The sequence below is a fragment of the Ceratotherium simum genome, chromosome 3 (assembly GCF_057802395.1).
Source record: "Ceratotherium simum simum isolate JZ-2026a chromosome 3, ASM5780239v1, whole genome shotgun sequence".
NCBI lineage: Eukaryota > Metazoa > Chordata > Mammalia > Perissodactyla > Rhinocerotidae > Ceratotherium > Ceratotherium simum.
The window spans coordinates 23,627,043-23,641,517 of NC_141902.1; the positions used below are offsets into that span (position 1 = coordinate 23,627,043).

General features: G+C 52.3%; 2 protein-coding genes across 4 annotated transcripts; one reads left to right on the plus strand and one right to left on the minus strand.

Annotated features, from left to right (window-relative positions):
* Nucleotides 1-1,782: 1,782 nt before the first annotated feature.
* On the plus strand, nucleotides 1,783-4,851 carry SDR39U1 (short chain dehydrogenase/reductase family 39U member 1). 3 transcript variants are annotated; one of them, XM_087423192.1, is made up of 6 exons: nucleotides 1,783-1,843; nucleotides 2,126-2,232; nucleotides 2,330-2,412; nucleotides 2,793-2,914; nucleotides 3,676-3,822; nucleotides 4,089-4,851. In XM_087423192.1, the coding sequence occupies exons 1-6, from the start codon at nucleotides 1,828-1,830 to the stop codon at nucleotides 4,499-4,501; spliced, it is 888 nt and encodes a 295-aa protein (XP_087279318.1). In that variant the 5' UTR covers nucleotides 1,783-1,827; the 3' UTR covers nucleotides 4,502-4,851. The 3 variants fall into 3 exon arrangements, with proteins under 3 accessions (XP_087279318.1, XP_004421221.1, XP_087279320.1); XM_004421164.3 differs by having other exon boundaries at nucleotides 3,679-3,822; XM_087423194.1 differs by lacking the exon at nucleotides 3,676-3,822.
* Nucleotides 4,852-6,230: 1,379 nt separating this feature from the next.
* Nucleotides 6,231-14,122, minus strand: KHNYN (KH and NYN domain containing). The gene is made up of 7 exons (XM_014780444.2): nucleotides 13,922-14,122; nucleotides 11,999-13,107; nucleotides 11,725-11,855; nucleotides 11,542-11,638; nucleotides 8,505-8,612; nucleotides 8,197-8,298; nucleotides 6,231-7,634 (listed from the first exon to the last, which is right to left on the minus strand). Exons 1-7 carry the CDS (start codon nucleotides 14,120-14,122, stop codon nucleotides 7,382-7,384), a joined length of 2,001 nt encoding a protein of 666 aa, XP_014635930.1. The 3' UTR covers nucleotides 6,231-7,381.
* Nucleotides 14,123-14,475: the final 353 nt, after the last annotated feature.

Here is a 14,475-nt window from a genome sequence, read left to right on the forward strand (position 1 = left end):
GTTGTATGTCATAGCTGCACATCTTCTAGTTGCTGTATGTGGGATGCAGCCTCAGCGTGGCCGGAGAAGCGGTGCGTCGGTGCGCGCCCAGGATCCGAACCCGGGCCGCCAGCATCGGAGCGCACGCACTTAACCGCCAAGCCATGGGGCCAGCCCAAGGGAAGACATTTTTGTACAACCAATCCTAACCAAGAGCCAACCCTATAGAAACAAATTTCCTGATTATGTTCTTTGATACTAAGTGGGCTTTTTTAAGTTCACTTTATCCTTGAGGACATAGCCCATGAAGTGCTTTATGCAGAGGTCTCAGACCCAACCTTGCTTGAGTCCCAGCCACTGCCTCCTGTCACCCAATCCTCTGAGTTACTGAGACTGACAAACAACCACAAGGTAGCCTCAGTCCCAAGGAACACTTTGTTTTTGGTCTCTGGGAATTTCCTTATTTTTCTGGCTAACTCAGCAACGCATTTAAATGGAGATGTGTTATGTTTTATCCAGCATATCCAGGAATTTTGTTATGGGAGTTTTTTAGGACATATACATGCCACCATAGTGTTCCTCCCACATGTTTTTAGAAGATCATTCTGTTTGCAATGGGTGAAACAGTTTGGAGAGGAGAAACACACAGAAGCAGGAAGATCTATTAGGAGTCTATTGCAGGCATTTAGACAAAAGAGGATAATAACTTGAAGGAGAGTGGTAGTGGCGGAGATAGAGGAAAATAGATGGATCTAGGAGTAAATTTAAGTAGTAAAATTAACAGAGTTTCAGACATCCAAGAAGAGATGTCTAGTGGTAAGTTTTTATAGGACTCAGAAGCTCAGAGGAGAGATTCAAGTCGCATAGGGGGTTTGGGAAGGCTTCTTTGAAAAACTGGTAACTGAACTCATCCACGTAGATGCTTGGGAGAAAAAGTGCAGAATGGGAAGAGAGGAAGGTCCTAGGACACAGCTTTGAGGAATACCGACATTTTAAGACCATAGAGGAGGTGAAACAAGCAATAGAGACTGAAAAAAACTAGGAGAAAGACCCAGAAAAGAGTCTGGCTTTCACTGAAGCTGAAAGATAAGCATTTCCAAAGGGAGGGAGGAGGCAGCAAAGGTCCAGTGATACAGAGGCCTAAAAAAATGACTGAAAACTAGGCATTCGTTTTGGTGACACATGGGAAATTGGTAATCTTGGCGAAAGAGGTAGTGAATGACAAAGGCTGAAGCCAGACGGGAGTGAACCGGGAAGTAGCAAATTGACACCACTCTTTTGAGAAGTTTGGCTATGAAGATGAAGAGAGAGGACATTAGCAGAGGAAGAAGAGAGCTGGAGAAGGGTTATTTTAAGATGAGGGGAACTTTGGGATGTTTAAATGCCTACAGGAAAGAGCCAGAACACGGAAAAGAAAAGATAAAATAATAGGCCGAGTAGAAAGAAATCCATAGTATCGGTAGACGGATTCTCTTGGATTACTGATCCACCAAACGGACTGGACATCCAGAATTTCGCAATTTGAATAGCTTTGAGTTTTAGGTCAAGGGTAGTTTTCTGCACTAAAATCTTCCCTCCTCCGCCTCCTCCCCTTCTTTCCCCGCTCGCTGTGTCTTTGTCCCCCCCAACCCCACCCCTCGCACTGTCCCAGCCACGCCTCGCAATGAAATATACATCCTCCTCTACGAATTCTTCCGGGTCCCCGGGCAGGGCCACGCCAACTCACCATTCTGCCCGCCCCCTAATTGGAGCGCGCTTCCCGAAAGACGCATGCGCAGAGAGGTCGTAGTTGCAGCTAAAAGGGGAGGGACGCTCTAACTAACGCATGCGCGTTAGGTCCTTGTCGCTATGCGGGTGCTCGTGGGTGAGAGAGGCTGAAAGGGAGTGAGAGGCGGGTTTATGGAAAGAAGATTGAGCCAGACAGATTGAAAACTGGGAGGCCATTCCGAGGGAGGGCACTGTCACGTGCACAGGCAACCTGGCCTTGGCTTCCTAGCCCGAGAAGTTGCATCTCGCTAATCTCTGTGACCGCTGCATCGCGCGGAGGGGTCGAGGAGGAGAGAAGTCTGAAGTCAGATAGGATCGGCCACATGCGGGGACCGGAAGGCGCCCCCAGGAGGATAAACACCTGTTATTTTCCGATCAGGTGGCGGGACAGGCTTCATTGGGACAGCCCTAACCCAGCTGTTGAAAGCCAGGGGTCACGAAGTGACGTTGGTCTCCCGAAAGCCCGGGCCGGATCGGATCACGTGGGTATGTCCATCCTCTGGAATCTGGGGAGGAGAATGGGGAGGCCTGGTTTGGCGGCGCAGGGCGGGGCCTCGCGGTCACTGTGTCCTTTCTCTAACAGGATGAGCTCGCTACGTCGGGGCTGCCCCGCTGCGATGCCGCCGTCAACCTGGCCGGAGAGAACATCCTCAACCCTCTCCGAAGGTCAGCCTGCGCCCTAAAGCTTCTATCCTTCAGAGCAGAGGGAGGAGAGGGCACGGTTCTGATGAGAACCTGTGAGCTGCGGAGAACGGAGCTGCCAGATAGAGAACTAAACCTATATCCTGGACTACTCATCCCTCCCCACTCCTCCACGCCCACCTGCCCTTATACCCATTCAGCCAGTTGACTTCAGTCCCCACTTATAACTCAGGATGCCCAAAAAAGATATGCCTTTTCTCTCCAGAGGAAAGATGCACCATTTCTCTAAGGCACAAGGCAGGGTTTTACTAGACATGGATATGGACCAGCCCCAGGGAAAGAGGGAGGGATACCTGCATGTATGTATTTAGTGGCTCTTTATTTCCCTTATGTGTCTCCTGCAGATGGAATGAAGCCTTCCAAAAAGAGGTTCTCAGCAGCCGCCTGGAGACCACCCACATGCTGGCTAGAGCCATCACCAAGGCCCCACAGCCCCCGCAGGCCTGGGTCTTAGTCACCGGTGTAGGTATGCACCAAATCACCAACCCTTACATGAGCCGGGGGAAGGGAGTCCACAGTGAGGGGGGCGCTCAGGCCGTTCTAGCTACGTATGCCCAGATTGCTGGTGTCCTCCAAGCACAGGGACTTCCTAGGCCCTTGATCCACGCATGTTTTTCCTGACCTTATGTACTTTCGCTGAGAAACGGGGACCCTCAGAGATAGAGGGGGTTGTGGCACTGCTCCCAGTGCCAGGAAAAATCCCACCTACTCCCAAGTCCCTTGACTCTTAGAGTACAGTTCTTTAGGAACAGAATTCCTGATTCTTGTATTTCACCTTTGGGACCAAATAATGGCCAACAATCATAGCATATACCAGCCACTATTCTAAGTGTTTTACACATATTACAGCATTTAATCCTCACAAGAATCCTGTGAGGTAGGTACTATTATTATTCCTATTTTAAAGATGCAAAAATTCTGCACACAGAGGTTATATAACTTGCCAAGGCACAGAGTTAATAAATGGTGGAGCTGAGATTAACACTCAGGCAGCCTGGCACCCACGTCTCTGTTCTTAACCACTATACTCTAGCAGCTGCTCAGCTTAGCCCTGCAACTAAAGATAAGAGTTCCTCAGGGCAGGAACAGTCAGCTCAAGGAGAAAATATCCATGGGTCTGTCTTCTTATGGGGAGATCCCAAGGGCCAAGGCGGGTGAGGCCATGGGGAGCCTTGGACTGCAAAGGGCCTGCAAGGACCCCGGGGCAAATGAGTGCTGTTGCCCCAGCAGCTTACTACCAGCCCAGCCCAACTGCAGAGTATGATGAGGACAGCCCAGGAGGGGATTTTGACTTTTTCTCCAACCTTGTAACCAAATGGGAAGCTGCAGCCAGGCTTCCGGGAGATTCTACACGCCAGGTGGTGGTGCGCTCCGGTGAGACCCAGGGCCCTGGGTATCAGAAGAAGGCCTGGGACCTTCTTCTCTGGGATGGGGAGTCAGGGGATCAGGGGAGCTGAGCTTACAGAGACAATGCCACCACTTCTGACCTACCTGGGAGGACAGGAAATCCCAACGAGCCACACCCTCAACTGCTACAGAGCGAAGTCAGCATGGGGAGTGAGGAAGGGGAAGCAGGAGGAACAGTGGGGCCACCTGGAGGCTGAGGGGCCTCCCTGTACCATCCTTCTTGCCTGCTCTAGGGGTTGTGCTGGGCCGTGGGGGCGGTGCCATTGGTCACATGCTGCTACCCTTCCGCCTGGGCCTGGGAGGCCCCATCGGCTCAGGCCATCAGTTCTTCCCCTGGATTCACATCGGGGACCTGGCGGGAATCCTGGCCCATGCCCTGGAAGCAAGCCATGTGCAGGGAGTCCTGAATGGAGTGGCTCCAGCCTCCACCACTACAAATGCTGAGTTTGCCCAGGCCTTGGGTGCAGCCCTGGGCCGCCCAGCCTTCATCCCTTTCCCCAGCACTGTGGTGCAAGCTGTCTTTGGGCGAGAGCGTGCCATCATGCTGCTGGAGGGCCAGAAGGTGGTCCCCCGGCGGACACTGGCCACTGGCTACCAGTATTCCTTCCCAGAGCTGGGGGCCGCCTTGAAGGAAGTCGTAGCCTAAGTGGGGAGGCTCATGGCTGGGCCCGAGGCCTGTCCCTCCACAATGGCTTCCTTGTTAGACTGTGAATAGGCTCAGGTGCTCCTCTACTTGAGACCTGAAACCCTCTGGGTCTTAGGGATTCCTCCCCTATCCTTTCTCATTGCTCTGTTGCTCCACCTTATTTAACTGAGAAAGACAAGCCACTTCTCAAGGTCACCGTCTCATCAAGGTGGGACCATGACCTCTTCAACTACTAGGAAAAGAATCTCCAAGTTTGGTTTCTCCACAGGTCCCATCCCTGCCCTGTTCCTCCTTTCTGTTGTGTACAGGATGCTCTGTCGTTTGGGCAATAAAGATAAATTATCTCACTAGCTTTGGCTCATCTCTTTGGCCTAGATCCTCCTGGAATTTATTTCAAAGAATGTCACCCTAGATGACTCTTTCCCCTACATGGAGTTTTGAAAGTTAGAATGAGCAATGGACCAATGGACCTTCTTGGTCCCTCTATTGCCAAAAGAGCTGGTAACAAATTTGGGGCATGAGGTTATAATAAAGGTAGAGACTAGAAGACAAGAGAAATGATGCTCCATTTCCAGTGGGTTCTGTGGTCACCCTGCATACTTGTTCACACTGCCATTAGGATGCCAGCAGAGGAAGAGTCGAGGCCCAAGTCTAGGACAGCCTTCAGTCTGTCACCCAATGGCAGTGAATTAAGAAAGCAATCACACACTGGTCCCAGTTCATTAACCTGCAGCAAGACAAAGCCAACATCCCTCTCTGTAAGAAGCTTAGTACTTGCCTTTCATCTGATTGGGGCCACTTCAGTCAACCAAGGTCTCCAGCATGAAAGGGCAGAAGATACCTCTGGCCTACTGCACACCCCCATCATTGAAAGTGAAAAGGGCAAGGACCCTATCCAAAACTATAGACTCAGGCTTCAGGAAACAAAGCCCCAAGTGTTCATCTAGGACCCTCTCCCTTTTTATCTACCCTGGTATCTGCCACAACTTGACCAGAAGTAGTTCCCCTAGCCCCCAATTCAGGCCATATTAACCAATCTCCTTTCTTCCTAGGGGACTTTAAGTCATTGTCACCTCCCTGGCTAGCCTCTCTCCAACACACCTGCCCCCAGCCCAGGTAAATATGGTCTAGTGGTGCACCTCATCAATGGGGAGGCGGGGCTCAGACACGGGGACCCAGAGACCCTCTCCATCACCATTCAGCTCCCCAAGCTAGTCGCTGGAACGGACTGGAACAACAGTATGCAACTTCCTGTGCCACTCAGGGAGAAGTCAGAGTCTGAAGAGGATCATGTCCAGGGCCTTGCTGCCGGGCCCAGACAGCACAGAACCCAGCGGCACCTGTGTTACTCCTTTATCGGGTCTTGGACGCTAGGAAGTTGACTGGCTCTGTATTGTTCCCAGGGGGATGACCGGCCTCAAGGGTAGAAGTAACGGAAAAGCACAATTGGGGCATGCTAAAGGATGGCCTACTGACTAGTGTGGTGGAACGTGCTGCCTTGGAGGCAGTCAATTCCCGGGGAACAGGAGGACTTCAAGCAGATGCAGGACAATGACCTGTAGGCATCAGGGTGGAGAGAGAATGTCCTGATGTGACAGCAGTTGGTCTGGTGGCCAGTCAGGTATCTTCCATCTCTGATTCTTCAGTTTTCATTTTCCAGATCATTGGTTCATCTAGATACAAGCTCTATAACCCCTCCCATCCCCATACACACACACACACAAACACACAAAGCAAAAGTGGGCCTCGCTTTATGCAACACGTGTGTTCTGCAGAGAAAATGCTAGGGTCAGAGCACATTAACATCATCATTGCCAAGCATGACCTCATGCTTTGGTGAATGCTCGACACTTCAGCATGTGCATCTACCTGGGGACTTCCTGGCACATCCGTTCATCTGTAAACAAACACCCAAATGCAACAGGAGAGCTGCCATTTATAGGAACCCTGAGAGTATTTTGGTAATGCAAACAGTCACCCCTAATTAACTGTTTTATAAATGTGGATTTGGGGGGTTGCCCAAAAGAGACGCAGCCATTACAGGGCACGTTATACTGAGGACGCAGTGTTAAAATCTAGGGCACAGGCCCTGGGGACAGAGGACCTCCGCGCTCTGGAAGTGAGGTTTTGGTTAGGAAGCCTGTGCAGCCACAGACACACCTGAGACTTGGTCCAAGTACCTTCCCTCCAAGCGGCCCTCCTCCATGTTCTCATTTCTCCTCCCAACAGGCATTTTTAGCCCTGATTTATAGGCAGAAGTAAAGGCCATGCAGCTCAGTCAAGGACACAGACAGGCACAGCTGAGACCAGAAGCCAAGTCTCCCTCTGCCTTCTCCACCAGCTCCCTGCTGCACCACTGTGACCCGGGCCCCGTGACACTAGCCTTTCCAGGGGCCAGCATTCCCTTCACTGCACCCAGGAGCCCAGCCAGGCCTGGGAGCATCCTGGCCTCCATCCTTCCTGAGCCAGGGGGAGGAAAGGCTTCACTTCCCAACCACCCGAGCCTCCATCCCCAGCTCAGGTTGGAGGAGGAGCCGCCATCCCAATCTCCAGGACCTGCCCTTTCCAGCAGCCCCACACCCTACGGAAACCCTGTGCTAAGGTAAGGTTGAAAAGTAAAGGCTGAGCAGGACCTCCTGAGAGCTGGTTGAGGTCCGGACTCAAGATGAGATCAGGTCACTTAGGGACCCGACCCCAAAGTGCCCCAGGCAAGAATACCCCCTACACGTGAATGCTCTTCCTCAGTGCTTCCCTGACCTAAAGCACCGACTCAGAGTGAGTCTGGGTCAGGGTCCGAGCAGCAGAGGGAGCCCTCACACAAGGGGCTGAGCTGGGTGAGGCTGGAGCCGACCAAGTGGCAGCCACTCAGGCAGGTGAGGCTCAAAAGTTGAGACTGAGCAGGGCCTCAGAGAGCTGGTTAATGTCCCGGCAGTACGGCTCCCGCTGCAGAATGAAGTCCACTTTGTGATCCTGGCCCCAAAATACCTCCAGCAGCTGGCGCCGGAGCCGCTCTGTCTCCCGGGTCTTCCGAATGCCACCACTGCCTTTTTCCTCTTCTTTTCTTCCCTGCTGCTGATTACCATGTTCTGTGAAGCCCTTGGAAGGAGGCTGAGCCTTAGAAGACCCCTGTGCCCTGGGAAGAAGCAGAGAGAACAAGAAGAGCTGATGAGCATTCTGGAAGGCAGTTCGAGCTCAGTGGACCTCTCAGCTCTCCACTCCAGTTAACTGCCCTGCCTATTCCTGGCTCTGAGGGGCAATCCTGCAGTTCCCCAAGCTGTCCACTGAGCGGCACTATCAACCCACTTCTGAAGGGAAGATGGAAAGTTCCTTTGGAACCAGGAAGGTGAACCCGGTCAATAGTGTGACGTAGTTCTACTTTAATAAATTAATCACTTAGTCCAGCAGAGGGTGTGCGGAATACAACTGGCTGTAAGTAAAAGCAACCATCTTCCAAATAACTCCATCAAACCCACTGATTGGGGGAAACAGGACAAAGGAGCTTCCCTCCCAGCCAGGAGGGTCTGTGTCAGGATTCCCTGGGAAGCAGTTCAAGGCCAAGCCCAAGGCTACTTAAACTACTATAGAATTAAGGCAGCCCAAACTGAGGTCACGCTTCCTCCAAGTCTCCAGGCCTGCAAGGCCCCTCAGAGAAAGGGCCAGTGCTGGGGGCTGTCTAGGAGAATGTGGGGCATTACCTGGCTGGCTTCTTCAGGAACTCATCCAGCATGGGGCCGTGTCGCCCCAACGGATCATCAGGGACCATGAACAGGTTTCCCACGAAGGTGAAGGGTAGCAGGCTGGATGGGAACAGAGAATGTATGGTCACAGAGGGGCCCTTGCCCACCTTCCAGACAGCTGAGACCAACACCACCAGAAGCTGCTGGCTACCATCCTTCAAGGCAATGTCAAGCCCCTTCCCAGAGTCCTCACCGGTGGCAGAGCAGAGCTGGTTTTAGAGAAAAGTCTGAGTCCAAGCCCTGTTCTCAGGGCAGGGCTCCCTCACCGCTCTCTGATGATTGCCATCCACTTCTCAGACTCCTCCGCCAGGTCCCGGAACTGGTCGTTGGAGACAATGATCCCATCAGTCTCTTCGGCCAGCTTCACCATGAACCTGTCTCGAAAACCATGGCGACCATTCTGGGATTCTCCAAGGCCCCAACCCCAAAGAGCATTATTGACTCCCATGACCCACTTCTGGTGAGGAGATCTGGCCTCCACCTCACCTTGACCGAGCGACCAGGTGACTGAGTAGACACAGGTGCCATGGGTTAGAGAGGAAACAAAGACCAATCCAAAGTGGTCTCCCAACAGCATCCCCTCCACTCACCCCAATCCTCCACCCAACACTTTGTGCCTCCTTAGTAAGAGACAGTAAGATCTGGCTCTGGCTCTGTCTTCTTCCACCTACCTCACCAATCGGTCACAAACCCATCATGTTCTTCCTCTGAAAAGCCTGCCACTCTGCCCCCTTCCTTCCCAGTCCCACCATTACCACTTTAGCTATTCGGATATTGCAACTGAGATACTGCATAGCCTCCTGATGAGGTGGTCCCCTGCCCCCAGCCATTTACCACGCTCCAGTCTCTCCTGCACCCCCGCGAAGAGAACATGCTCTTCCCCTACACATAACCCTCCCATATACAAAACTCTTCCACACTTGCTCTTTATCTACTGAATAAAGTCCACATGCCCAGGCCTGGCAGCTAAGGCCTTCTAGAATCCAGTTCCAAGCCACCCTTATGGCCTCATCTCTCCTGACATTCCTAATGTACTCTCAACTCCTGCCAAAATCAATGATCAGATTACACCTTGTTCTCCAAACATGTCCTGTGCTGACTTGCACATTTCTCAAACTATTCCCTCTATCTGGAAGGTGCTTCCCAGACCTCAGTGATGATCAGAATCACCAAGGAAACTTTTTAAAAAAGATGCCTAGGGGGCCGGCCCCGTGGCTTAGCGGTTAAGTGAGCGCCCTCTGCTACTGGCAGCCCGGGTTCGGATCCCGGGTGCACACTGACTCACTGCTTCTCCGGCCATGCTGAGGCGGCGTCCCACATACAGCAACTAACAGGATGTGCACCTACGACATGCAACTACCCACTGGGGCTTTGAGGGGGGAAAAAAAGGAGGAGGATTGGCAATAGATGTTAGCTCAGGGCCGGTCTTCCTCAGCAAAAAGAGGAGGACTGGCATGGATGTTAGCTCAGGGCTGATCTTCCTCACAAAAAAAAAAAAAAAAAAAGATGCCTGGGCCCCACTTTAGTCATTCTGATTCCACAGGACTGGGGTAGGACTCATGAGGTGGTGGGTGGGAATCTTTTTTTAACAGGTTTAAAAACCAAGAGATCCAGCCCATCCCAGGTCCTTCTCAATCAACCAAAAACTCTCAAATCCCTCCTTTCCCACAAAACCCCAGCCACAAGGGGGCGCCCTTTCTTCCGAATTCCTGTAGAATTTATCATTTCTTTGGGCTCTTTGACGTCAAGAATCAGGTCTGGCCTGATTCCCAGCATTCCTGCCTCCTTCTGCAGGCCAGACACCTAGTACTAAGTGGGCAATCAGTATCTGAAACACAGAGTATTAGAGAGGGGACTGGTAATCAAGATTAGACTGGTTCTGAGTTTCTGTCTGGAAAACAAATTAAGAGGATGACATATAAATGTATATGGTATACATATGATATACAAAAGGATCTTTCAGGTGAAGCAGGTTTTACTATTATCATGTTACATCATACGTTGTTCAGCAGTATTCAGTCAGTAGGCCTATGCTGGCCACCACTGTGCCTATTCACTGTAACTAGGCAAAATTCCAGATTCATATTGCGCTGTCTGCCTACCAGGACCTACACAACTGTACAGACACACGCCTTTAAAATTCATTACAACTGACTCAATCTTCAGTTTCAATTCTGTGTCAATGCTGGTATGGAAAGAAGGTTCCAAATCTTGGATAATCTGTGAAATCCAGACATAGAACAGCCTCAGGAGAAAGTGAACTGCCTTTTGGTAGAATACCCTACGTGGTAGGGAGTAAAAGTTAAGTATTTGAAAAGACAAAATGTACCATCACTACAATTTGGAAACTAGTTTTTATTTAAAATGGAAAATCCCAGAGAATAAAGAACTTGTAGTTGTAAATTTTTTAATTGATGAATTAGCTTTTAAAACCTGCCCATTTCCCACCTGGTGTATGTGCACTGGGAGGGACTGTGCCCTGGGTTTTCATTTCAACCCCCTGGCAGCTGTAAGTTCTCCTTTTCTTTTGCCCCTGAGGCGCCTTTGCCAGTTAACCATGCTTGCCCTCTGCCTCCAGCTCTGTACCACAGGAGTAAGAGCCTCTGCCACACTGGGGCCAAGACAGGTTGGGGAATATCACTGAACGCTTGCCTGGCACCTTGAGTGCAGCGAGCACATACCTTATCTTCTTTTATATTCTCGAGGAGGGTGAATGAATGGAAGAGGACCCTGAGACAAAGAGGTTAACCCTCTACGTTTGGTCCACAGTCCGAGTCAAGGAGGAGTGCCACTTGGGCTCAAATTCAGATCTTCAAATTCTAAGTCCAGCGATCTTTCTATTGCACCATGTTGTGTACAGACTTATTATGCATGGATTATGACTCTTCATTTGTCTTGCTATTTGGAACATTTACTCTGGTTTTTCCAGAAGGTTGGGGAATTTCTCTACATGTTTGGAGTTTAGGTTGTAAGAAGGCATCTGTCAGCTACTCATGTCATTAGCTTTCCCATCTTTCCATTAAGCCAGTATTTTCTAGACACTATGGCACTAGATAAACACAAGGCATCATTTAGTTTGATGAGTGAAAACCGAATGATGAATGGGCAAACAACCATCCGTCTCATCTCGCCTGCAAGGCAAGTTTACCTACCCAGTCATACGGGCACTTGGAGGAATAATTGGCTCTTTTCCCACTACCCAGGCCTAGAGACAGCACAAAGGGTCAGGAGCATCTGTCTCTCCCTCAGTCTCCCACTGGGCTCCTTGAACATCAAGCCTGAGGCCAGTAGAGAAGCAAGTACCTGTCATCATAGGAGGAGATCCTCTTGCCATCCATGACTCGAGAGGGAGTGAGGGAGAGCAGGCTGAGGGAGTACAGCTTCTGCAGGTAGTGACCCTCTAGAGAAACAGTGGAGCATAACAGAGTTACCCTCAAGGTGGAAGCAGGGCCTATCCCAGGACACAAAAGACCAGGACCAACTCACCTCTGACCTTGGAATCCTTACTGAAGCGCCACTGAGGCACAAAGACGGTTATGTCACGGTGGCCACGGTCCCAGAAGTACTGAACAGCAATGGCAATGCCCCGGCTCGAGAAGTGGTGCTGGAGGCCGTGCCTGCGATCAGAAGGGGTCAGCACTCTGGGGCCCCAGAGGAGGGGCCTGGCAGCCTGGCTGGACTGCCTGCCCCTCAGCACATGTCCCCAGAACTGCCCATGTCCTCCCCCTCCCCAGGACCCTCAGCCCCACTGGGTACTCACACCATGGCCACGTTGCTGCCGTCAATGACAATATGGCGGAGGTCTGGCTGGCCAGGCACATTGGCAAGGCATAGGGTGAAAGGGTCCTGTAGGGCCTCCTGGAAACGCTGCGTGCCAGTCACCAGGTTGCCCCCCCGGGTGCCTCGTTTCCACGGAGACCCCCGACCTCGAGCCACGACCTGCTGCTTGTCTCCCCTGTCTCCTCTGTCTCCTCGGTCTCCACAGTGCCACGGGGGTTCGGGCGCAGGTGGGGGGCTCGGCACTCTTGGAGGTGAGGCTTTCCCATTGTGGAGCCGCTGGAGGAGGGAGGCTCCCCGGGGCGGAGGTACCCTCTGACAGGGACCCTGGGCACCAAGAGGCTCACTGGGGACACAGAAACTTCCTCTTTCCTGAGGCACCTCCTCCTTCCCCAGGGCCTTCCCTTTCAAGGGCCCCACCTGCCCTGCCTCTCCTCCCTCTGACTGCAACCTGAAGGCCGCTTCTCTCTCCCAGGCCTCTTCCCCAGGCAGCTCCTTCCACCCCAAATCCATCTCCCTGAGACCACCCTGCTTCCCTCCCTCCTTCTCCATAGCCTGTCTCTCTCCCCTTGACTCTCCTCGCCCCATAGGTCCAGTGTCCAGGGACTCGCTGCCTTCACTCAGGGGAGCTCTGACTCCCTGGTACTGAGCACCCAGTGGGCCTGGGCTCCCACACTTCCAGGAGGGGAGTGCTTGGGGCCCCTGCCCCCTGGATGCCTCCTGCACCAGGCTCAGCAGTTCCTCCTGGACGGCCAGGGGCAGCTGCAGCAGGGCCTCTCTGTGGGCATCCCCCCGGGCCTGCAGCAAGGCAGAGAAGTCTCTCAGCACTCCGGCTCCAGGGGCTGGCCCTGGCCGAAAGTCCCAGCTCAGCCGTTCCACCAGCTCTTCCACTCGGCTCTGAGCCATGACGAAGGCCTCAGTCAGGCCACTGACCATCAGCGAGCCAGGTGACCCAGGCACCAGGTGTGCTGACGTGCTCCAGGCCAGGCAATCCAGGAAGAAGCCCTGGGCTCCCAGGAAGATGCAGTGCAGTTTGGATGGGTAGTGGATTTCATCCTGCAGCTCCGGGCTGCAGAGACCCTTCAGGTATTCCTGGGAGGGAAAAAATGGGAGGGAGGAAAAAGGAGACTGCTGGGATCCTAAGTGGCCCAGTAGCCCCTTCAGGCCCATTACTCTCCCCTGAGCTCCAAGATGCCTTTGCAGAGCAACGGAGCCCCAGAGATCCTGACAAAAACGGGGATTAAAAAGGGATGCAGAATCTCACTTCTTTCCTTTTCAGCTGATAGCCTGTGGCTAATATTTCCATTTAGAACTTGACTCAATTTGAGATATTATAATTAATTGGTTACAAGGCTGTCTCTCTAAATATTTATATGTGTATATTGTGTTGTATATTTCCATCATAATGATTGTCATTGCTAACTTTTACTGAACTCATGCTTCACATGCTTTATCTCATTCACAATAAGCCCAATGAGGTGGATACTATTATCTACATTTTATACATAAGAAAACTGAGACTTGGACCTCAAGGCTGGTAGGTGGTGGAGCCTTACTAGAAGCCCCAGCTGACTCCCAAGGAAGCAATGTGGCCCAGCCTCCCACCTCACAGAGAATTCCTTGGTGGGGCCTGCTTGCCCAACCCGATTATCTCTACTCTCCCAAAAAGCACCAGTGATTTGAATTGAATCACTTGTCTCCAAGCCCTGGCAGAACTTGGGTCGTCACAGCAGAAATGAAACCAAAACTCCAGATAAACATAGTTAGGAAGTCCCTCAAAGCTCAAGGCCGCTGAGGTTGCCAGTGAGACCAGCAAGGAGGAAGATCCGCCCCAGCCCCTCCTCTCCCCTGCCTCCACGGGGGAGGGAGTCATTGTTCCCCGGAAGGGTCAGGGAGGGGCGTTCACCTTAGCTCTGCTGGCGTTCTCCTTGGGGCCCTCCAGCTGCAGCCAGATGTGAGGGTTCTCAGGACAGTCCTTCGGAAGGACGCTCATCCCCACGCTGAAGATGCGCTCCACATGGGGTTGCTGCTCCCGCACCTTGTCCTCAGCCTCCGCACACACCGCAAAGCGGTCAGGGGACGGCGAGCCAGCCCCCCAGGTAGGCATGGCTGCCTGGCCGCCCGGCCCTGAAAGAAGGGAAGGCAGCTCAGAGCTTTGCCGTCCCCTCAACCCAAATCTTGGTCTCGCGGCCTGCACCAGCTATCAACAGGTCGCACCTAGTTACTGATCCGGTAAACAACTCAGGAGGTAACAAGCATATCAGTCCATCTTGGAGGTAGGAGGGGAGTGTCAGGTTATCCAGCCACACCGGCCTTCTCTCCGGAGAGGAAGTCATGGATAAATAAGGCTGTCTATCTGGGATGGGTGCCTGGTCTTTAAAAATTATGACCACAGCCCTGAGCTGGAAGGGTGGGGGGCTCCAGCTTGGTCTGGAGGCCAGAAGGAGTGGACAGGTGACG

Coding starts and splice junctions, on each gene's coding strand:
- KHNYN (XM_014780444.2), bottom strand. CDS start 14,122: ATGCCTACCTGGGGGGCTGGCTCGCCGTCCCCTGACCGCTTTGCGGTG. Junction 11,856..11,998: donor GGCAGCAACGTGGCCATGGT/GTGAGTACCCAG, acceptor TTCTGATCGCAG/GCACGGCCTCCAGCACCACT. Junction 8,299..8,504: donor ATGGCAATCATCAGAGAGCG/GTGAGGGAGCCC, acceptor GTTCCCATCCAG/CCTGCTACCCTTCACCTTCG.
- SDR39U1 (XM_087423192.1), top strand. Junction 2,233..2,329: donor GGCCGGATCGGATCACGTGG/GTATGTCCATCC, acceptor TTTCTCTAACAG/GATGAGCTCGCTACGTCGGG. Junction 2,915..3,675: donor GGTCTTAGTCACCGGTGTAG/GTATGCACCAAA, acceptor CTGTTGCCCCAG/CAGCTTACTACCAGCCCAGC.